Raw genomic sequence first — 21,733 nt, forward strand, 5'->3', positions numbered from 1 at the left:
GATGAGCTTCATGATCTTGGTGAAAAAGGATCTCAACTTGAAGAGAAAACCGAATTGAAGCCTCTACCTTCTCACTTGAAATATGCATTCCTTGAGGACAACCAAAGGTTTTCGGTAATCATTGCTAGTAAGCTCTCTAGCCAAAAAGCTCCTAGAGGTCCTAAGGAAGCACAAGAAAGCAATCGGTTGGAGCTTGGCTGACATTGTGGGGATTGACCCCGTATGTGTATGCATCGCATCTTCCTTCAAGAGGGTGCTCGGCGAGTTAGACAACACCAAAGAAGACTTAATCCTACCATTCTTGATGTGGTGAAAAAGGAAGTCACAAGGTTGCTTGATGCAGGTATTATTTACCCGATTTCCGATAGTGAGTGGGTGACCCGGTTCAAGTTGTTCCAAAGAAATCAGGAATCACTGCTGTCAAGAAAGATGATGGTCACAACAAGGGTGCAAAATGCTTGGCGGGTATGCATTGATTATAGGAAGCTGAATGCCGCAACAAGAAAAAATCATTACCCCTTGCCATTCATTGACCAGATGTTAGACCGACTTGCAGGTAAATCTCATTATTGGTTTCTTGATGGTTTTACAGGATTCTTCCAGATACATATTGCTTCTGAGGATCAGGAAAAGACCACCTTTTACTTGTCCCTTTGGAACCTTTGCTTACAAAAAGATGCCATTTGGGTTATGCAATGCACCCACCACTTTTCAGCGATCCATGACTAGTGTCTTTTCTGATCTCATAGACAGTTGTCTGGAAGTCTTTATAGACGATTTCAGTGTATATGGGACTTCTTTTGATAGATGTTTAGAGAACTTGGCTAAAGTCCTAGAGAGGTGTGTTGACACTAACCTTGTCTTCAATTTCGAAAAATGTCACTTCATGGTGAGACAAGGCATAGTGTTAGGACACTTAGTTTCTGATAAGGGCATTTCTGTGGATCCGGCCAAGGTTGATGTCATTACCAGTTTATCTCACCCATCTTCTGTGAGGGAGGTTCGTTCCTTTTTGGGGCATGCATGATTCTATAGAAGCTTCATGAAGAATTTTAGCAAGATTGCATTGCCGTTATCGTGCCTGCTACAAAAGGACGTAGACTTTGAGTTTGATAGTGCTTGTGCGGAAGCATTTGAGGAATTGAGGAGAGCTCTTACCACGGCACTAATTGTGAGGGGCCCTGACTGGAAGCATCTATTCGAAATCATGTGTGACGCGTCAAATCATGCCGTAGGTGCCGCACTTACACAGCGCGATGGTAAGCTCCCTTACATTGTTGCTTATTCCTCAAAGACATTGGATGCGGTGCAATCTAATTACACCACTACGGAAAAAGAGCTTCTAGTAATTGTTCATGCATTGGATAGATTTAGATTTTATTTGCTAGGCTCCAAAATAGTGGTGTATACGGATCATGCAGCCCTTAAATATTTGTTGACAAAGAATGAGTCAAAACCTAGGCTCATACGTTGGATCTTGCTCTTGCAAGAGTTTGATGTTGAGATTAGGGATCGAAGTGGGTCACAAAATTTAGTTGCAGACGATCTGAGCCACTTTGAAAATCTTAAGTATGACTCATTTCCAATTGACGACTCATTTCCTTTGGATGGTTTGCATGCTATTGCGAATAGCTCTCCTTGGTTTGCACTTTTGGCGAATTACTTGGTTGCCAATATCTTCCTTCTCAACTTTTCAAAACATCAAAGAGACAAGTTGAGGAGTGATTCCAAGTATTACATTTGGGATGACCCTCACTTGTGGAAACGGGGAGTAGACTAGGTGATCCATAGATGCGTCCCGGAATCTGAATTTCAACCTATTCTTGAATCTTGTCATTCATCCGAGTGTGGTGGCCACTTTAGCCCACAACGGACGGCTAAAAAAGTTTTGGATTGTGGATTCTGGTGGCTGACATTGTTCAAGGATGCTAACCAATTTTGTGTGTCATGTCACCAATGTCAAAAGTCAGGAAATGCATCTCAAAGGGATGAAATGGCTCAACAACCAATGTTGTTTTGTGAAATCTTTGATGTATAAGGCATAGACTTTATGGGGCCATTTTCTAACTCAAGTGGATATCTTTACATTTTGTTGGCAATTGATTACGTATCAAAGTGGGTGGAAGCGATACCTACCCGCCTTGATGATGCTAATACTGTGGTTTCTTTCATTAGAAACAATATTGTATGCCGCTATGGGTCACCACGAGCAATCGTGAGCGACCAAGGTACTCACTTTTGCAACAGGAAGGTAGAAGCACTACTCAAGCGATACGGAGTACTACACAAGGTTGCAACCGTTTACCACCCCCAAACTAATGGGCAAGCGGAGGTATCCAACCGAGAAATAAAGCGGGTTTTGGAAAAAGTGGTGAATTCACAATGGAAAGACTAGAGCACTCGATTGGGTGATGCATTATGCCATATCGGACAGCCTACAAGACTCTGCTAGGGATGAGTCCCTTTCGAATTGTCTATAGGAAGGCGTGCTACCTCCTGGTTGAAATTGAACATAAGGCCTATTGGGCGGTCAAGCAATGCAACATGGATTTCACCAAGGCGGGCAACACAAGAAAATTGCAACTAGAAGAACTCGAATGTCTTAGGATGGAGGCCTACGAGAATGCAAGGATTTATAAGGAGAAAACTAAGGCATTCCATGATCACCATATCTGCAAGAAATATTTCCAAGAGGGTGATGAAGTTCTTCTATACAACTCAAAACTCAGATTCATGCCCGGAAAGCTCCGTTCAAGGTGGGATGGTCCCTTTAAAGTGAAGGAAGTGAAGCCCTATGGTGTGGTCGAGCTATTCCACCCTCAAAGTGGTGCAACATTCAAAGTGAACGGTCACAGGCTAAATAAATATCATGGTTATAAGTCACCAAGGGAAGTGGAGGTGTTCCTTCTTGAAGATGCACCCAAAGGAGGAGAATCTTAAGCTCATGACCGTCCAACTTAAAGACATTAAAGAAAAGTGCTAGGTGGGAGACACCCACCATGGTATGATCCTACTTGTACATAATTTCTTGCATATAGTTCTAGAGCCTTTGTTTGATTTTATGATTGTGAGATTTTGTGAGTTTGTCTGAGTATATTTGATGTTGTTTGATTTTATTGAGCTTGTTAGAATCTTCATGAGGATTTCATTGATCTTGTTTTGATTGAATTGGTAATGTTGAAGAAAATGCTTAATTTTGAGTATTGCATGAAATTTTGAGTGTTTTTGAACTATCTAGCTTGAATGACTGCCAAGATTGTGTTATAATTGCCTTTCCTCATGTTTATGAAAAAAAAGGGGTTGCCCCACGCGTAAGTGTCCGTGACGCGTACGCGTCGATTGCGTTCCACAACTCCTGGTACAAAAATAAGAGAGTTGCACTGGAATTGTGCGGGAGGAGTGCCAGAAGTACAAATCCTCCCTACGCGTGCACGTCATATGACGCCTACGCGTCGTTGGATTTTTTTTCTCACCCACGCGTAAGCGTAGGCAACTCGTACGCGTCAGTTGCTGATTTTGGAACTCCTGGTACAAAAACCAGAGAGTTGCGCCGTTTTTGTGCAAATTTTGGGTGTGGAGTACAATTGCTCCCCACGCATACGCGTAGGCGACGCGTACGTGTCGTCGCTCTTTTCACCATCCACGCGTGGGCGTGGATGACGCGTACGCGTCACCTTGCCGACACAACTAAATGTGCAGAGCCCGTGTTTTCTCCATTTCTTCGATTCTTTTCTTCATTTCTTTTCTTCTATTCCTTCTTCCTCTCTTCTTCTTCCTCCTTACCTCCTCTTCTCCGCCCACCACCACCGGTGACCACCACCTCCGGCGGTCCTACATTTTCTCTCTCCTCTCTCTTCTCCTACTCTCATTTACACCCAACCTTACCTTCTCTCTCCTTTCAAGGTCTTACTTATCTTCCCTCTCTTTTACTTTTTAAAATTTTCTCTTTTTAATTGCATTGCTTTACTCTATTTTCCTTATTCTTAGTTGTATTTTGATTTTGTTGTTTATATTTCATTTTTATTTCTTTTCTTCCTTTTTACATCCTTCCATGGGTGTTGAACTTCATTATATTTCTTGCATTGGTAGGTTATTTTGATATTTCTTGCCTTATTTGTGTTATGTGGTGTTGTTTTGGTGATTGGTTTTCATTTTGGGTATTACATTTTTGAACTTTTCTTCAACTTGCTTATTGTTTGGAAGTTACACACCAAGTGTTTGTTTAAAAGCACCAATGATATTTTAGTTCATTTTGACATGATACTTTCAATTTAGTGCTTCTTTCTCATTACACTTGCTATTCTTCATGTGCATTGAGCCTATTTTGCTTCATCTTTACCATCTATGTGCTCACTACCTATGACTTGCTTCTTTGTACCATATTGCAAGATTTGTGATTCCACTTTCTCTAACTCCACTTTATCCCATTTGCATGCTTCATTGTCTGGAGTTAGACTAGGAGGATGGTTTTCTTGTGTTTAGTTCCTCTCTTGCATGTGTTACTTATTGTTGCTATTGATGCTTGATCCCACGCCTCTCATGCTTTACACTTGCATGCTTCTCTCACTCTTGCATCTCATGCTAGTGATATGCCCCATGATTAAATTTTTGTCTTGCTTACATCTTGCAACTGTCATGTCTTCAAGACGCTTTATTTCTTTGTGGCATTATTTCTCGCTTGCATGTTGTTAATTAATTGTTGTTTCTTTGAGTTTAATGTTTTCTCTTTTCCTTCCTTTTTCAGGATGGCCATCAAAAAGGGCAAGGAGAAGGCTTCGAAAAAGCCTCCTACAAAGAGGGCACCCTAAAGAACAACTACCAAGGTGCGTCCTGTACCAAAAGTTGATCCTCCCTCCAAGAGGGTGAAAAGGGTCATTCATATCAATGAGGAAGAGAAGGGCAACCATGCGAAAGACTCCATAAGATTCACCAATCGCTTTTGTGAGTTCAAGTTCCCAGTTTTGGTTGAAAGGAATTATCACTCTGAACATCTCCTCGCTCCCCTGGAGCACCTTGTTCAGTTTGTCATACCCCGCATCGAGCAGCGACAATGAGGATTTCTCAATTGGAGACCGCAGGAAGCTGATCTTTCTTGGGTGGTGGAGTTCTACTCCAACTATCACTCACCTTTTCTTCAATCGATTTTTGTACGCCGGAAGTGAGTCCCCATATCGGAGGAAGCCATTCAGAGGATACTTAAGGTTTTGCCAGTGCCGGATGGGACTGATGATTGAATTATTGATGGCATAGAAATTCACGAATGAATTCTCGTTGCAAGTATAGTTTCTAAACCAAGCAATAATCCTTTGATACAAAAATTTGTTTGTCACAAGTATAAACCCCTAAAATTATAAACCGAAGTATTTAAACCTCGGGTCGTTCTCCCTAGGAATTGCGATAAAGTGTCTTGTTATTGGTTATGAGGTATGTTTGGGGTTTTTGAGATATTAGACAAGAAATATAAATGGCAAGGCAGTATACTAATAGCTACAAAGGTCTTGGCAAGGTTTGGTGGTCAAGGATCTCTATCCCTATCACTAACCACAACATGAGAATTGGCAAGGATCAATCCTACTAAGTCATCTTCTAACTAGTAGTAAAGGAAAGTCAAGTGAGTTATATCAATCCAAGTCCATAAGTCCTAGCTCTCCACCAATTCAATTAGTGAGGACTAGAGTTAATGGCTCCCAGTCATCAATCACTTGGACATTAGCAACTCAAGAGTTCCTAAGTTACCTTCCCAAGCCAAGAGCATAAAATTCTACTCTAAAATCCAACCAAGCATTTTATCAAACACTTGGAAGGCACAAAAGGAAAGCATAGTAAATTAACAACAAGAATAGAATCTAACAACAATTATTGCAAGGAATTAATAACAACAATCAAGAGAAACACAATTATCATGAATTACCTCAAATTGAATTGAAAGGAAATAGAAGAAGAAATAGTGCATCAACAACAAAGTATAGAAATTACAAGAATGAAATACAAAATTAGAGAGAGGAAGAGTAGAGAAACAAGAGATTGTAAAGGAAAAGTAAATCAAAGCATGAATTAAACCTAGATCTAAGATTATTGACCTAAACATAATCCTAATCCTAATCCTAGAGAGAAGTGAGAGCTTCTCTCTATAAAACTAAACTAAAACTAGATCTAAAGTGTGTATGTGTGAAGTAATGATGTGTTCCCCTTCATTCCTTGGTTTATTTAGCCTTTTCCCGCCAAAAACTCAGCTCCAAATGGGGCTAGAAACCCTCCAAAATCGCCAAGCACGAGTTCTTCTTTAAAAATCACGTGCGACCTTCGCCGCGCTGATGACATGTCATCATGTCATGTTTTTCTCTGCTTTTTCATACAAGAAATTGATGATTAGTGCTTAAATATTGCATTCTTTTGTGCTTAAATATTGCATTCTTTTGTGCTTAAATGGTATATTTCCTTGATCATTTGATTTTATAAATTTTGTAGGAAATAAGTAGAAAAAGAAGCAAAATAGCACAAAATCAGTTCAAAAGGAGAAAAGAAGGATTTTGGGGCACACTTTGAAGTTTGAGCACGCTTGGAACCTTAAGCTATACTTTTAAAAGCGTGGCCATGACCATGAAACCGTGGCATTTAGTTAATGCCTTATGCATGCATTTTCATGAATTAAAGCATGCATGCATTATGCTAAGAATGAAAGAACGTTACTTGGCATTACTAATAAAGCAATGCAAGCATGCAAGTAATGCATTATTAATTAAAGTAAATGCATTGGCAAAAAAAACTTCAACGTTAATGCATTAGCTTTATTAATTAAAATGCAAGCATGCATGCATGAAACATTAAACCATTAATGCCAAATGAATGAATGCACGAAGCATTAAATCATTAATACGTAATGCATGCATGAAATGAATAAATGAACCAAGGCTCACACAGTGAGCAACGCTCAAAGCAATTGAACGTAGCGTTCAATACAATGAATGTTAACGGAGCGCTACGTTAAATGTTTTTAACATTTTCGGGCTTGGCACAAAGAAAAGCATCAGAAAATTGGCTCAAAATGGGAGAGCTAAGATTCGAAGAGGGAGACAAGAGGAAGCAAGGGGCGTTCCGTTTCCTTACCTCACTGAGCGCTACCATGCACAAGGAAATGGGCTTGGCACGAGACAAAAATTGGAAGACACACAAAACCATTGAGCGCTCGTTAAAATCACCAACGGAGCGCTACAACTGAAGCCTGGTTCGAAGCCTGGGACAAGGCCGGTGAGCGCTACGTTTGCTCACTTAACCGAGCGCTCCTCTGGGAGCTAGCCCCTGGTCCAATTTCAATTAAAAAGCCATCTTGGATTCACTTCTTCACCAATTTGAAAAGCCAACCATAAGTGCAATCTGACTCAATTAATTCAAGCCCATTGAAGCCTCAAAGCAAGCAGAACTCATTGACATCACTCAAAGGCACAAGAATAGTTAGATAAGGAATTTCATTTAATTGTAATTTGTTTTCAATTTCAATTTCATTTTGAATTTTGTAAAAAGCCTATATATGGCATCATTTTCATTTTTGTAAGGAGGCTGGCTCCATTAGAGAGCAGTAGGAGTAAGAGTAGAGTACAGAACTCTCTTTTAATTTTCCTGTTTGAATTTGAGAATTGGAAATCAGATCTGGGTTCTCTTTTCTTCTCTGCTTCATTTTCTTTCCAATGCAATTTCGCTTATACACTTTCAATCTCTACAATTTTCTCTTCTGCAATTCCTTTTTTGCACTTTTACAATTTGCTTGAGCTGAGTCTGCTTTCTATGTAATTTAAATTCTCTACCTCCTTGCTAATTTACGTTTGAGCTTGCTGTGATCTGAATTTAATTTTCCTGCAATTCAAATTTCTTGTTCTGAGTTCTGATTTACTGTCTCTTTAATTTTCAGCACCCAACCCCCTTTACATTTTGTTGCAATTTACTTTTCTTGTTCTTGTCCAATCTACATTCTGCTAATTTATACTTCTTGTCATTTAAGATTCTGTCAATTTACATTTCTTGCTCTTTAAGCTTCTGTCCACTTTACTTTCTGCAATTTACAATTCATTGCTCTTTACATTCTGTTGCTTCAATTTCACTTCAATTCACCAATGTTAGCTTGACTAAACTAATCACCCACTAAAGTTACTTGATCCATCAATTCCTGTGGGATCGACCTCACTCTAAGTGAGTTTTACTACTTGATGCGACCCGGTTCACTTGCCGGTGAGTTTTGGTGTGGGAATCCGATTCCAACCCATCAAGTTTTTTGCGCCGTTTTTGGGGATTGATTTAGATCAACAATGATTAAGTGGGTGAGAAGTCTAGATTAAGCATTTTCTTTTTGTTTTCTATTAACACCAAGGTGTTTGAGTTATTGCCTCACTAAGAAATTTTTTTTTCTGTCACATGAATTTCAATTTTCAATGGTGTTGTGTTTTACAAAATTCAAATGGAGTTCAACTCATCTTATGATCAAACAAATTTTATGGGATATCACCCACCATCACCAATTTCTAATGGTGGCTGGAAATATCACCAACACATTACAGATCATGAGCACTCCAATTCATGGAGATATACTTCAGAACCACAAGATGAGCAAGAGAATCATATGGGATACCAACCACCACCATAAAATGATTCATATCATTATCCTCATGGTGGATGGGAGTATCACCAAGGAATGAAAGAGCATGAACACCTCCCAGAGCCACAAAGTGACTCATACTGTGATGACAGTTACACAAACCGTGGCTGGGAAGGGAACTTCAATGATTCATGTTCCTCTCATCAAGAGACATCTTCCCTGGAGTATACTTGATGAGAAGAACTTTTGCGTGGTCTAAAAATTTGCGGATAAATCCTTGACGCCAAGGCATCTTAGGCTAGTTTCACTAGCATTTTTCTGTTATTTTTAGTTGTTTTATGCATTTTCTTGAGCCTTAAGTAATCATTTGGGCCAAATAGTCATGCTTGTCTTAAATCATTCAAACATGAAGATTTTGATGCAAATTCCATGAGTTTTTAGTTATATTCCTTGAATGCTATGAATGAAAGATTTCTCATGAAATTTTGCAAGACTTTGATGCAGTTGTTTGGATGATTTCAGGGAAGAAGAGGCTAGGCAAGGAAGCAACAAAATCAATAAAGGAAGCTTGAATATCACATGTGGAGTTTAAGTTCCAGTTTAAGCTTAAACTGGAGCTTAAACGCCAAAACCATGAGAGCTAAGGAAATGCTGAAAGTGGCGTTTAACCTCCAGTTTAACCTTAAACTGGAAGTTAAACGCCAGAATTAGAAATGCACCAGGGAGCATTTCCACGTTTAAGCTCCAGTTTAACCTTAAACTGGAGCTTAAACGTGTTCGACTATTTTTTCTCCTCCAGGGTTGCTTTCTCATTTCCACGTTTAAGCTTCAGTTTAACCTTAAACTGAAGCTCAAACGTGCTCGAGCTTGTGCCTCCAGGGAGTGCCAGCGTTTAAGCTCCAGTTTAAGCTTAAACTGGAGCTTAAACGTGTTATATGGAACAGCTTGACCATGCCTTCTTCAAACATAAATAACTTGAGCTACAAAACTCCAAATGAGGTGATTCAAAATGCATTGGAAAGAAGACATCTAGAGCTTTCCAAGCATATATGGCATGCATGGTGGATACTAAAAATTGAGGGAGAAAACAGCCCCTTAATGTGCATAGAAGAGCATAGTACCAACATGCAATCAGGCCAGCTGACCTCTTCACCTTCCATGGAGTATAACTCGAGTTGTAGAACTCCAAATGATGCGCTTCCAGTTGCATTGGAAAGTAGATATCCAGAGCTTTCCAACGATGTATAGAAGTATGGGGTGGACAATGCAACTGAGCTCCCAAAATTGGCATTTTCGAGCACGTTTAAGTGACTTAAACGTTGGCTTAAACGCTGTCAAACCAACCAGCAACCTTGTCACCTTCAATCAAGCATAACTTGAGCTATAGAAATGCAATTGCGGTGCTTCCAGTTGCGTTAGAAAGCTGACATCCATAGCTTTCCAACGAGGTATAATAGTCTATATTTGGCATCAAATTGGCAAGGTTGACAAGAGAACAAAGTGACGACTCAAGAAAGGGGGGTGCAACGTTTGAGTGTAGTTTAATGGATCATTATCCTTTTTGGATCAATTATGTCACTCTACCCTTCAAGCAAGCAAGGCCCATCAACAACACCAAATCAAGGCCACAAGAATCATCTAGAATAGTTTATTTTCATTTGATTGTAATTTGCTTTGAATTTCATTTTCATTTTGTAATTTAGGGAGCCTATTTAAAGGCCTTAGTTTCTGCATTTGAGACACGGGGGATTGAGGGGGAATCCAGCCCCTGAGGGGGAAGTTTGGACACACGGAGAACTTTGGATTTTTCTTTTAGTTTTGTAATTGAATTCAGAGCGATGACTCACTAAACCCCTTTCATTGGGTTAGGGAGCTCTATTGTAATTCAATGAATCAATAATAGTTTTATCTTCTTCTTCAATCTTTTCTCTTGATTTTTGTTAGAAAGCTTCTCGATCTAATTCCATTGGGTAGTTGTCTTGGGAAAGAAACTACCCATAATTGGAATCCTTCGGAACCTTGGGAAAGGAATGGAGGATTCATGCTAGAGAAGCTTTCTCACAGTGAATTGGATTGGGGTTTGGATGGATATTGTGACATGTAATCCTACCAAATTGTGGTTCATGAAACTGTGTGGTATAATCAGTGATCGAGCATCATCTCTTCTTATGAACATTTAAACCAAGGGATTGGGAATTTGTTCGTTTTTAGAGAGAATTGGTGAGCCAAGGGATTGGGATCCAATCATATAAGATTGCCAAGCAAAATTCAATGAATGCATTGGTTGAGGAAGGAATAAAAATGTTTTGATTCGGAGATCTCAATATCTCCTAACACCCAATGAATTCCCCATTTCTGATTTCCACTTTCTCTTTACATTCTGCAACTCAATTCATGCAATCACCCCCATTCCCTTTTAATTTCAGCAATTTAGCTTCTGCTCTTTAATTCATGCAATTTAAGATTCCGCCATTTCAATTTCTTGTCATTTACGTTTCCCGCCAATTTTACATTCCGCAATTCTCATCTAATTCTTGATTCCGCTCAACTAGACACACTTCTAATCCGAATTGCTCATTCAACCAATCCTTGTGGGATTCGACCTCACTCTATTGTGAGTTTTTACTTGACGATAACCGGTGCACTTGCCGGAAGGAATTTTGCCGATCGTGCAATTTCCTAAATCGTGGCATAACTAGTTTATGCGCATCAATCCTCGTTGCAAGTATAGTTTCTAAACCTTCAAAAGTCCTTTCATACAAACGTTTTGGATGTCACAAGTAACAAACCCCTAAATGAATTGATAACCAAAGCATTCAAACCTCGGGTCATCTTCTCAAGGAATTGCAGGGAGGTGTTCTTATTATTGGTTATGAGTCTTGTAAACAGGGGTTTTGAAAGTAAGGAGGTAGTATGTTAAATGATAAGAAAAATAAAATAAATAGATAAAATAAACTCTTGGCAAGGTATTAGAACTGGAAGTCCTATCCTTATCAATTGTGATGAAAATTGGATTTTAATCTCACTTTGTTAACCTCTAACTATGAAGGTAAATCAAGTGGATTAATTAGCTTAATCCTCAGGTCCTAGTCAATTCCTATGGAAAGACTAGAGTTATTGGAGCAACTCCCAATTTCAACCACTGTTTTAATTGACAGCTCAAGCGTTACCAATCACTTAACCAAAGCCAAAGGGAAGAATATCTAAATTGAATTAAAAGCATTTATAAATAAAGCAAAGCAAAATTAAATCTGAAAATACTTCAAATTGCATTAATAATAGAAAATCAATCTAAATATAAAGAGTTCATAAATTAAATTGAGAAAATAAATAAAAAGAATATTGAACCTGGGATTGAGAGTCACTCCTAAAACTAAGAAAAGTCCTAAATCCTAATCCTAAGAGAGAGGAGAGAACCTCTCTCTCTAAAAACTACATCTACTCCTAAAATTGTGAATGTGAAAGCCTCCCCATGAATGGATGTATTCTCCCACTTTATAGCCTCTAATCTGTGTTTTCTGGGCTGCAAACTGGGTTAGAAACAGCCCAGAATTCGCTGGTTGCGAATTCAAACATGCTGATTTTCGTCACTGCGACGCGGCCACATGGAGCACGCAATCGCATCGCCTAGCATCAGGGCAACTATGGCATATTATATATCAAATCGAAGCCCCGGACGTTAGCTTTCCAACGCAACTGGAACTGCATCATTTGGACCTCTGTAGCTAAAGTTATAGTTGTTTGAGTGCGAAGAGGTCAGGCTGGACAGCTTAGCAATTTCTCTAACTTCTTGTATTCCTTCCACTTTTGCATGCTTCCTTTCCATCCTCCAAGCCATTCCTGTCCTGTAATCTCTAAAAACACTTAACACACATATCAAGGCATCAAATGGTGATAAGGGAAAATTAAATTTTGGTAATTAAAAGGGTTGGGAAGCAATTTTTCAATTATAGAATAAAATTAGGAAGGAAATATAAAACCATGCAAATATTATGAATAAGTGGGTAAAGATTTAATAAAAACCACTCAATTGAGCACAAGATAAACCATAAAATAGTGGTTTATCAACCTCCCCACACTTAAACATTAGCATGTCCTCATGCTAAGCTCAAGAGAAGCTATAAAGAATGAAGAGGAATGGTAGAATGTATGAAATGCAACCTATCTATATGAATGCAACTACATGCAAAATGATTCTACCTACTTGGTTAAAAGTAAATAAGCTCTCCAAGAATATACATAAATCAGATTTCACTAATTCAAATTATACAATAAAAGACAAGTAAACTTGTAAGAAGATAGCTCATGAAAGCAGAGAACATAGAATTAAGCACTGAACCCTTACTGGTAGTGTATATCACTCTAACTCTCAAGTGTCTAGGGTCAATCACTCTACTCTTTTCTAGTCATGCTTTCTAAAACTTTGTTCTTCATCTAACCAATCAACAAATATGTAATGTACCAATGCAAACATCATGAGGTCTTTTCAGGGTTGTAATGGGGCTGAGGTAAAGGTAAAGGATATATGTATGGCCAAGTGAGCTATAATATGAATCTTTAATTATCCTAAGCTCTCACCTAATATACATATACTCTATGTACTTTTAAATTCATGCCTAGCTACCCATAATTCCCACTTTTGTATTATTCCCATACTCATGTACCAAAATTTTGATATTTCTTTACTTTTATCACATGTGCATTGATCTTTTTATTAACTTAGCATTGGGGTAAATTTGTCCCCTTATTTATTTACTTATTTATTGAATATTTTTTGATTTTTTTCTTTTCTTTCTTTTTTTTCTCTTTTTTTTGTAGAGAAATAAACATAACTTATCAATGCACATGGATTTTCTATTATTTTTCTATTTTGGTTTTTCATGAGTAGGTTCCCAAATTCCCAATATTCAAATAAATTAGAAACATGTTACATTCCCTTATTAACCCATGTTCCCACAATTTCCCCACACTTAATTAACACACTATCTTAAGCTAACCAAAGATTCAATTGGGATAATTAATTTGTTTTCCGCTTAAGGCTAGTGATGTGGTAAAATATACAACAAATGGGGATTAAAAGGCTCAAAGTGGCTGTCAAGGGTGATTTAAAGGGTAGGCTTATTTGGGATAAGTGAGCTAAAATCAAACAATGGCCTCAATCATATGCAAGCATGTAAATACACTAAATAATGGACATATAGATTGGAACAAAATATAGATTACAATCATAGAGAAGGAAACACACAGGAATAAAAATTTATGGTTAAATAATGTAACCATGTAAATAAGCTCAAAATCTCACAAGTTGTGTGTTCTTTGGCTCAAAAACCATGTTCCAAATACAACTTCAAACAAATTTAACACAAAAATTTTTCAATTTAAATTAGTGAAATTTTTCAAAAATAGGGTCTTAAAAAGAAATTTATTACTTTAACCAAGTAGTAACTAAATGCACAAAATCAAATAAATATGCAATCAAATATGCAAATGCAACAACTAACAAGGAGAATAAAATATCGGTGTTGATAAGAAAATACTAACCCATGGACATCGGTATCGACCTCCCCACACTTAAAGATTGCACCGTCCTCGGTGCATGCTAAGACGTGCAAGTGGACGGGTTCTTCCAACTAATGCTTTTCTCCAAAGATTGTGCAGGTGGACTTGTCTTGTCTACCCATGTAAACGTCTTCTGGTTCTCTTCCGGGTGGCCATCCTGAAAGAAAAAAGGGAAGAAAAGTAACCCAGAAATAAAAAATAAGAAAATAAATGAAGTATGGTTGGGTTAATGCCAAATGATAAGGGTCTCATTTACATGGTAGCTACAACATGTACGTGAGAAAATAATAGAAGCCATGGCATGCCAGTGGTGCAAGATTTGAAATAATAGGGAAAGAGGATGTGGGTAATGCAAAATAGTGGAAGTACATATCAATGCAAAAGGAATATTAGTATTATAAAAATTAGCATTGAGTTATGAATAATAATACCCAATTAGAATAAAACAAGTCATGAAGTACCAAAATAATTCAAGATGCAATAGTTGAATAAGAGCATTTAACACCAATGGTAAAATAATAATTTTAGAAAAGAAAAATAAAAATTAAAATATGCACAAAATTAAAATGCAATGAATGAAAGTATGCAAATAAATTAAATAAAATAAAAGAGAAGAAGAATGAGAAGTTAAAAAGATGAAGTAAGAAAGTAAGAAGGGAGAGAGAAAGAAGAAGAAAAGGTAGAAAAATTAGGATTTAGAGAAGAAAAGATAAGAAAATTGGCTGATCTGGATATTCTGTGCGCCGCTGGTGACGCGGTCGCGTGGTGCGCAATAAGGTCAGGCGACGCGGACGCGTGGGGCATGCGGACGCGTGGCCTGATTTGTGCGATTGGCGCGAGTGCAGCCTCGCGCTCGCACAACTCTCTGTTCGAAACTGAGTATTGCCAAAATCCAGGGTGACGCAATCGCGTGGGGCATGCCATCGCATGAGTGGCCATTATGAGGATATGACGCGGACGCGTGAGCCATGCGTCCGCGTGGTAAGGCGTGTGCGATCAGCACCAGTCCAGCACCACTCTCACACAAATTTCGGTCGTGCACCCTTCGTACGTCGATTTTCAAGTCACGCGGCCACGTGAGTGACGCGGTCGAGTGGGAGCCATTTTTTCCACATGACGCGGACGTGTCAGCGATGCTGCCGCGTCGCTTGCGTGCTTCTCTTTTTTTTTTATATCTAAAAAAAATGCAGAATGCAGTGTTAATATGAATGTGATGCAAAACTCCAGGTTCAATATAATAAAATAAAATAAAACTCGAAAACAAATAAAACTAAATAAAAATGAAAAAGGAACGATCATACCATGGTGGGTTGTCTCCCACCTAGCACTTTTAGTTAAAGTCCTTAAGTTGGACATTTGGTGAGCTCCCTGTTATGGTGGCTTGTGCTTGAACTCATCTAGGAATCTCCACCAATGTTTGTGATTCCAATGGCCTCCGGGATCCCAAACTAGGCGCAGAAAGCCTTCCAGAAAGTTAAAGCAAGTGACAAGGCCCCAAGAGTGTTGATTTCTAGATTGAATTCCAGGGTCCCAGACCTTGCCTTTGCACCCATCGTCTTGTTGATCATCATTTTTCCACTTGGGTGGTGAACAGTCGGAATTCTCACTGAGACATCCAAACAGCTTCCTAGACCCATTCAGTTGAGCTTTATACCAACCTTTGCGTTTAAACTTAAAGCTTCCAACCATAATGAACTTTGCAGGACAGTTCTTACCACTGACCATCTTCCTCTTACTCTTAATGCCACAAAGAGTTCTAAGTTGACCATCCGTCTCTAGTAGCCTATATTCAAGTGGAATTAGAAAGCTAAGGGATATGAATTTTACCCACTTGAATGTTGTGAAGGACGATGGCAACTTAGGGGGAGGTGTTTTTAATGAAATTGCAAGCTCCACTCCCTTGTGCTTTTCTCTGATAATTACCACCTCTTTGCAAGCTTCTTCAATTTCAACCTCTTCCTCTTGGTAGCTTTCTTCCAATTCAATCTTCTCTTCATTGCCTTCCAAGGGCATGGGAGGTTGTGCTTCTTCTTCTTGAATCTCCATCTCTTGATCAACCTCTTCCAAGTCTTCAACTGTGATATGCCTTGGAGGTTGTACACCCTCCTCAGCATCAATTTCAAACGTCTTGAAAGGGGGTTCTATGACTGGACTTTCCCATGGAGGTTCTGCATCTCCTAAGTCTTCAACCACTTCTTCTTCTTCAATAATTCCGGCTTCCTCCACTTGTTCCAGTACAAAGTCATGCTCCGTACTGTTCACTGGAGTTTCTAATATCTCATTCATGCTACGTTCTTCATTAGATTGCCCACATGAAGCCATGAGGGTTCCTTGAGTGTCCGAACGTCGGGAAGCTAATTGATTTATCGCTTGTTCCAATTGACGAATGGTTGCCTGAAATCGATCCACTGTTTCCTTGAAACGATCCTTTGTCTCTTGATGCACTTGGCTTTCATAAATAGGATCATAGTGCTCTTGGATTGATGGATATGGAGATGGTGAATATTGAAGTGGTGGTTCTTGTGAGTAATTGGGTTGGAATTGGGGTGGTTCTATATATGGTTCATATGGCTCATAAGGTAGTTGGTATGGTGGTTGAGGGTTAGGGTCATATGGAGGTGAATGGTTGTAGTTGGCTTGTGAGTGTGGTGGTTCAAAGTCATGTTGAGGAAAGGGTTTATAGGCATATGGTGGTGGTTGTTGATAATCCATTGGAGGTGGTTGTTGCCAAGAGGGTTGATCAAATCCTTGTGGCTCTTCCCATCTTTGATTGTTCCAACCTTGATGCCTGTTCTCATTGTAATTTCTTCTTTCTGCAACATAATTGTAACCAGACTCGTAGCGATGGGGGTGAGAACTCATGATAGTAAATAAAAATTAAAAAAAAAAAAAAACAAATTTAAATTAAAAGATTATTTAAATTTTTAAATTTGAAAATTAAATTTTGAAATCTGAAAATTGAAATTTTGAATTTTAAATTTTTTAAATTTTGAATTTTGAAATTTTAAAAATTGAAATTTAAATATTGAATTTTGAAATTTGATTTTTGAAATAAGATAAGATAAGATAAAAAAATTTTAAAATAAAAACTAATAACTTGAAAAAGCAAAAAAATAAAAATAAAAATAAAAACAAATAAACAAGCAAAAAGAAAATATTTACAATAACCAATAATAAGGCACACGTTAGCAGTTCCCCGGCAACGGCGCCATTTTGACGTTAGGATTTTTGCCAGTAAAGAATGTCATAAAAATAGTCACGTTGTAGATATAGTCTCTAAACCGACAAAAATCCCTTCGTGCAAACGTTTTGGGTGTCACAAGTAGCAAACCCCTTTAAAAATTGTTAACCGAGTATTCAAACCTCGGGTCGTCTTCTCAAGGAACTGTGAGGAGGTATGTTCTTATTATTGGCTATAAAGGTTGTAATCGGGGTTTAGAAGAGGAAAAGCAAGTAATTTAAATGACAAGTAAAGTAAATGGCAATTAAAATAAATAAATACTGTAAAGCAGACTTTTGGCAAGGTAAGAGAAGTTGGAGGTCCAACGTAGTTATCTCTCTCAACTATAATGAAAGTTGAATCTAAACTCCACTTGGTCAACCTGTACTAGGGCAAAGGAAAGTCAAGGAACTAATTAAATTGACCTTTGAATCCTATTTATTTCCTAAGAAAAGGTTGGGATTACTTAAGTTCAGCTCAATTAGCAAGATAACGATTATCAATTATGTTGAGTTTAATAACTGTTGAGTTACTGAATTCTTAACCAGGACCAAAAGGGGAAAAAGTAAAATTGCTGGAATAATAAAAATGTCCTTATATGGGAAGCAATGGTAACTTAAATCAAAGAGAACAATCATAAACTGAAAATACCTCAATTATCATTAATTCAAATAACAGTCTGTAACATGGAAGAATTCATAGATTCAATTATAAAGGTAAATAGCCAACTCAGATATTGAAATAAATAAATAAAGTGAAAGGGAAGTTTAGAACAAAGAAATATAAAACCTGGATTGAGAGTCACTCTCAAAGCGAGAAGAAATCCTAAATCCTAAGAGAGAGAGGAGAAGATCTCCCTCTCAACTAAATCTAAATCATTGAAAAATAAAATATGCGAGCTCTCTTTTGAATGGGTGCATTCCCACACTTTATAACCTCTGGTCTATGCTGTCTGTACTTGGATCTGGGCCAAAAAGGGCTTCAGAAATCGCTGGGGGCGTATTCTGTAAATTCTGATACGTGGCCTCTGTCACGCGTCCGCGTGGGTCACGCGGTCGCGTCATTCGGAGCTTTTCCTTGTCACACGGTCGCGTCCGTGTCGTATGCGTTCTGCTTATGTCGCGCGGTCACGTCAGTCATGCGGCCGCGTCGCTGCATCTTCGCTTCTGGCACGCGATCGCATCGTCCATGCGATCGTGTGAATACCAGTTTCCTTCAAAGCTCCGTTTTGCTTTCTCCTTCCATTTTTGTATGTTTCCTTTTCCATCCTTTAAGTCATTCTGCCTTAGAAAATCTGAAACTACTCAACACACTAATCACGGCATCGAATGGAAATGAAGGTAATTAAAATAATTAATTTTTAAAGCTTAGAAAAACATGTTTTTCACAATATGACATAATAAGGAAGGGAAAGTAAAACCATGCAGTTAATATGAATAAGTAGGTGGAGGATTGAATAAATCACTCAAATTAAACACAAAAGAACTCATGAAATATGGGTTTATCAGTTATAGCTGCCTCCTGCTGGATCTCAGACTGGGGCGTTGGCTCCTCGGTATGCTGCTGAGTGTCCTGGGTACCCGGTGTCTGCAGAGGTGCCTCCTGCTGAGTCGACTCCTCAACATGCTTCTCCGTGTGATTCGCCTCATGATCCGCCTCATTAGAAGTGGGAGAGTCGGGGAGAAGGGGTAGCTCAATACCCTGTGATACAAACATTTGGTCTATGCGATCGAGACGTCATATGATACGACGCTCGCTGCGCTCCATGAAGCGAAACAGGTGCTGTACCATCAAATATGTAGGCTTGGGTGCTGGTGGTGGTGGTAAAGGTGCTACTGCTGCTGCTGAAGAAGAGGGTCCTGCCGCTGCTATGGAAGATGAAGGTCTAGCTGCCTCTATTGCTGCTCTAGCTCGAGAGCGGTGCCTGGATGGGGGTTTCTCATTGACGCGAAGGATTTCTACCAGTTCGGAATTCCACAAAATATTTCCGCTGTTAGTATAGTCCAAACCGATAGTTAATCCTCACATCAAATTAAATTTGGTTTTGTCACAAGTACAAACCCCAATAAAAATTAACCGAAGTATTTAAACCTCAGGTCGTCTCACAAAGAATTGCAATGAAGTGGTCAATTATTGGCTATGAAGGGGCAAGGGGTTTTGATTTATAAGAGGAACAAGAAAAGGAAAATCAAGCAAGCAATTAAGGAAAGGCAAGATAAGGAACGCTTGGCTAAGACTTAGGTAATTGAGATCACTATCCTTGTCCACCATTCAAATATTGATAATTATAAGGAACCAAGCTCATTAAGTTTACTTCTATACTTGAAGTATATCAAATAGGCTTGATCACATCAACCCATAGGTCCCAACCTATCTACTAATTAGATTATTAGTGGGTTAGTGTCAATGGATATCAAATTGATCACCAAGGGTTCTCAAATCACCGATTCAACGAAGCCCAATGACTCAAGGTCACTTAATTCCCTTAGCCTAGGACAAGAGTAAAGAAAACTACTCAAAAACTAAAGGAAACATTCTATCAAACACCTAGTGTGCAATAAAAGTAAACATCACAAAATGCTAAAATTAGGAAAACCCATAACTAACATAAGCAAGAACTCAACAATATCAATGAAGACAAACATAGAAGAGACATGGAAACATAAAGTTGCATTAAAAGGAAATTAGATCCACAATGTTCATCAACATAAAAGAGAGCAAAATGGGAAATTAACTTAACAACTAAGAAAGTCAAGATGTAGAAATGAGAAATTGTAAAAGAAACAAGATGAAATCAAGTAATTAATTCAAGATTCAAGACAACTTAACCTAATGCTAACCTAATTCTAGAGAGAAGAGGGAACTTCTCTCTCTAGAAAACTAACTAAAGGCTCATGTTGACTAACTAATTGCTCCCTCTTTGCTTGGACTTCAATTCTGCATGAAATACACTCAGAAATGAGTTGGATTTGGGCCTGGGCAGCTCAGAAATCGCCCCCAGCATTTTGCCTTTAAATGGGTCATGTGCGAGTATCGGCGCGTACGCGCACATGGCCTCAATCATACTAAATGCAATTTAAAACAACAAATATAGGACATATAGACTAAAGCAAATCTAAGATTACAATCATAAAAAAGGAGTTTATCACACAAGAACAAAAATTGTGATTGAAAATATGCAACCACACACAATTAAAGCTCAAATCTCACTTGGTAATTTGTTCAAGCTCTTTTCTATGTTCCATAAAAAGCTACTTCAAGCAAGTTCAAAAACATGTTTCAAATCTAATCAATGGAATGCCCAAAAAGGGATTTCTTGAAAATTCTTTGTTGTTTTACCAAACTTATTCAATCTAACATGCTACATATAAGTATTTACTATCCTATTACTATAAGCATTAAAGATATATATACAAACAATCCAAATAAAATGCAAACAAGAACAAAAATTACAAAAATTGAAGAAAAAGGACAAAAAAGAGTATTGCAAAGTGTCTATGCAAAGAAATTTTACCCTCTTTGAAGTTGGCAATCCTCCTCCATACTTAAATAATGCACGGTCCTCCGTGTATGCACACAATCCGAGGGATAAAGGGCTTTGAGGCTCCACCTTCAGCGGGTGGGCTCTGTGGACTCCGGGTTGCTTTGTATACAAATAAACAATAATTGAGAAAAAGTAAGATGTGTGGTATGATAAAATGCAATGCATGTATTCTAAATGCACGCACAATTTAGAACACAACACATTGATCGGGTGAAACAAGAACCAGAAAAGCAAAGGAAACAGCATGTTCCTCAATTAAGTAGTCCTAGGTTGCAAGTAATAAATAAGCAAAACTTAAGGCACAAACAATCTAGGTAACCACAACTAAAGTGAATTGGGTATAAAACATATTGGATAGTGAGATTGTGCAAGTGAAAGTGTAATGTGAATAAAAAAATGGCACAATCAACAACAACCAATTCATTGATGAAAAGAGACTACTTATTCACCCTTAGGAATAAGGAAATAACCACATGTATAAGGTGTTTGTTACAAAAAGTGGCATGTCTTGATATGAATCAAGTCAAGTCAACTCAAAAAAATGCAAAGCATTAACAAGGAACAAATACCTTGTTATGTGATTATATTCACTTAAGAACCATGATGAGTAAGTAGCTCAACTCAATTCACTAAAGTAAAAATGCACAATTCAAGATGCCAAACAAGGATAAAGTCTAATGCATATGGTAGCTACAACATATGAATCAAACTCACAATTCAATTAGGCAATTAAACAAAGAGTTAGTGTCCAGTGCACATATTTATCAAACTTGAAACTAAATTCAAGCAAGAGGCAACCCAGTAATCATCAATCAACACTTGC

At 38.2% G+C, this 21,733-nt stretch overlaps 1 protein-coding gene across 1 annotated transcript; it reads left to right on the top strand.

Moving 5' to 3' along the window:
* The first annotated feature begins 222 nt into the window (after positions 1-222).
* Positions 223-19,030, top strand: LOC148555418 (uncharacterized). Its single transcript, XM_088490646.1, has 5 exons — positions 223-465; positions 593-840; positions 1,036-1,345; positions 2,117-2,332; positions 18,881-19,030. The coding sequence occupies exons 1-5, from the start codon at positions 223-225 to the stop codon at positions 19,028-19,030; spliced, it is 1,167 nt and encodes a 388-aa protein (XP_088346772.1).
* The last annotated feature ends 2,703 nt before the right edge of the window (positions 19,031-21,733 follow it).

The sequence above is a fragment of the Arachis ipaensis genome, chromosome B6 (assembly GCF_059453495.1).
Source record: "Arachis ipaensis isolate K30076 ecotype BB chromosome B6, ASM5945349v1, whole genome shotgun sequence".
Classification (NCBI taxonomy): Eukaryota; Viridiplantae; Streptophyta; class Magnoliopsida; order Fabales; family Fabaceae; genus Arachis; species Arachis ipaensis.

Coding starts and splice junctions, on each gene's coding strand:
- LOC148555418 (XM_088490646.1), top strand. CDS start 223: ATGTGTATGCATCGCATCTTCCTTCAAGAGGGTGCTCGGCGAGTTAGA. Junction 466..592: donor GGGTGCAAAATGCTTGGCGG/GTATGCATTGAT, acceptor ATGGTTTTACAG/GATTCTTCCAGATACATATT. Junction 841..1,035: donor TTGGCTAAAGTCCTAGAGAG/GTGTGTTGACAC, acceptor ATGATTCTATAG/AAGCTTCATGAAGAATTTTA.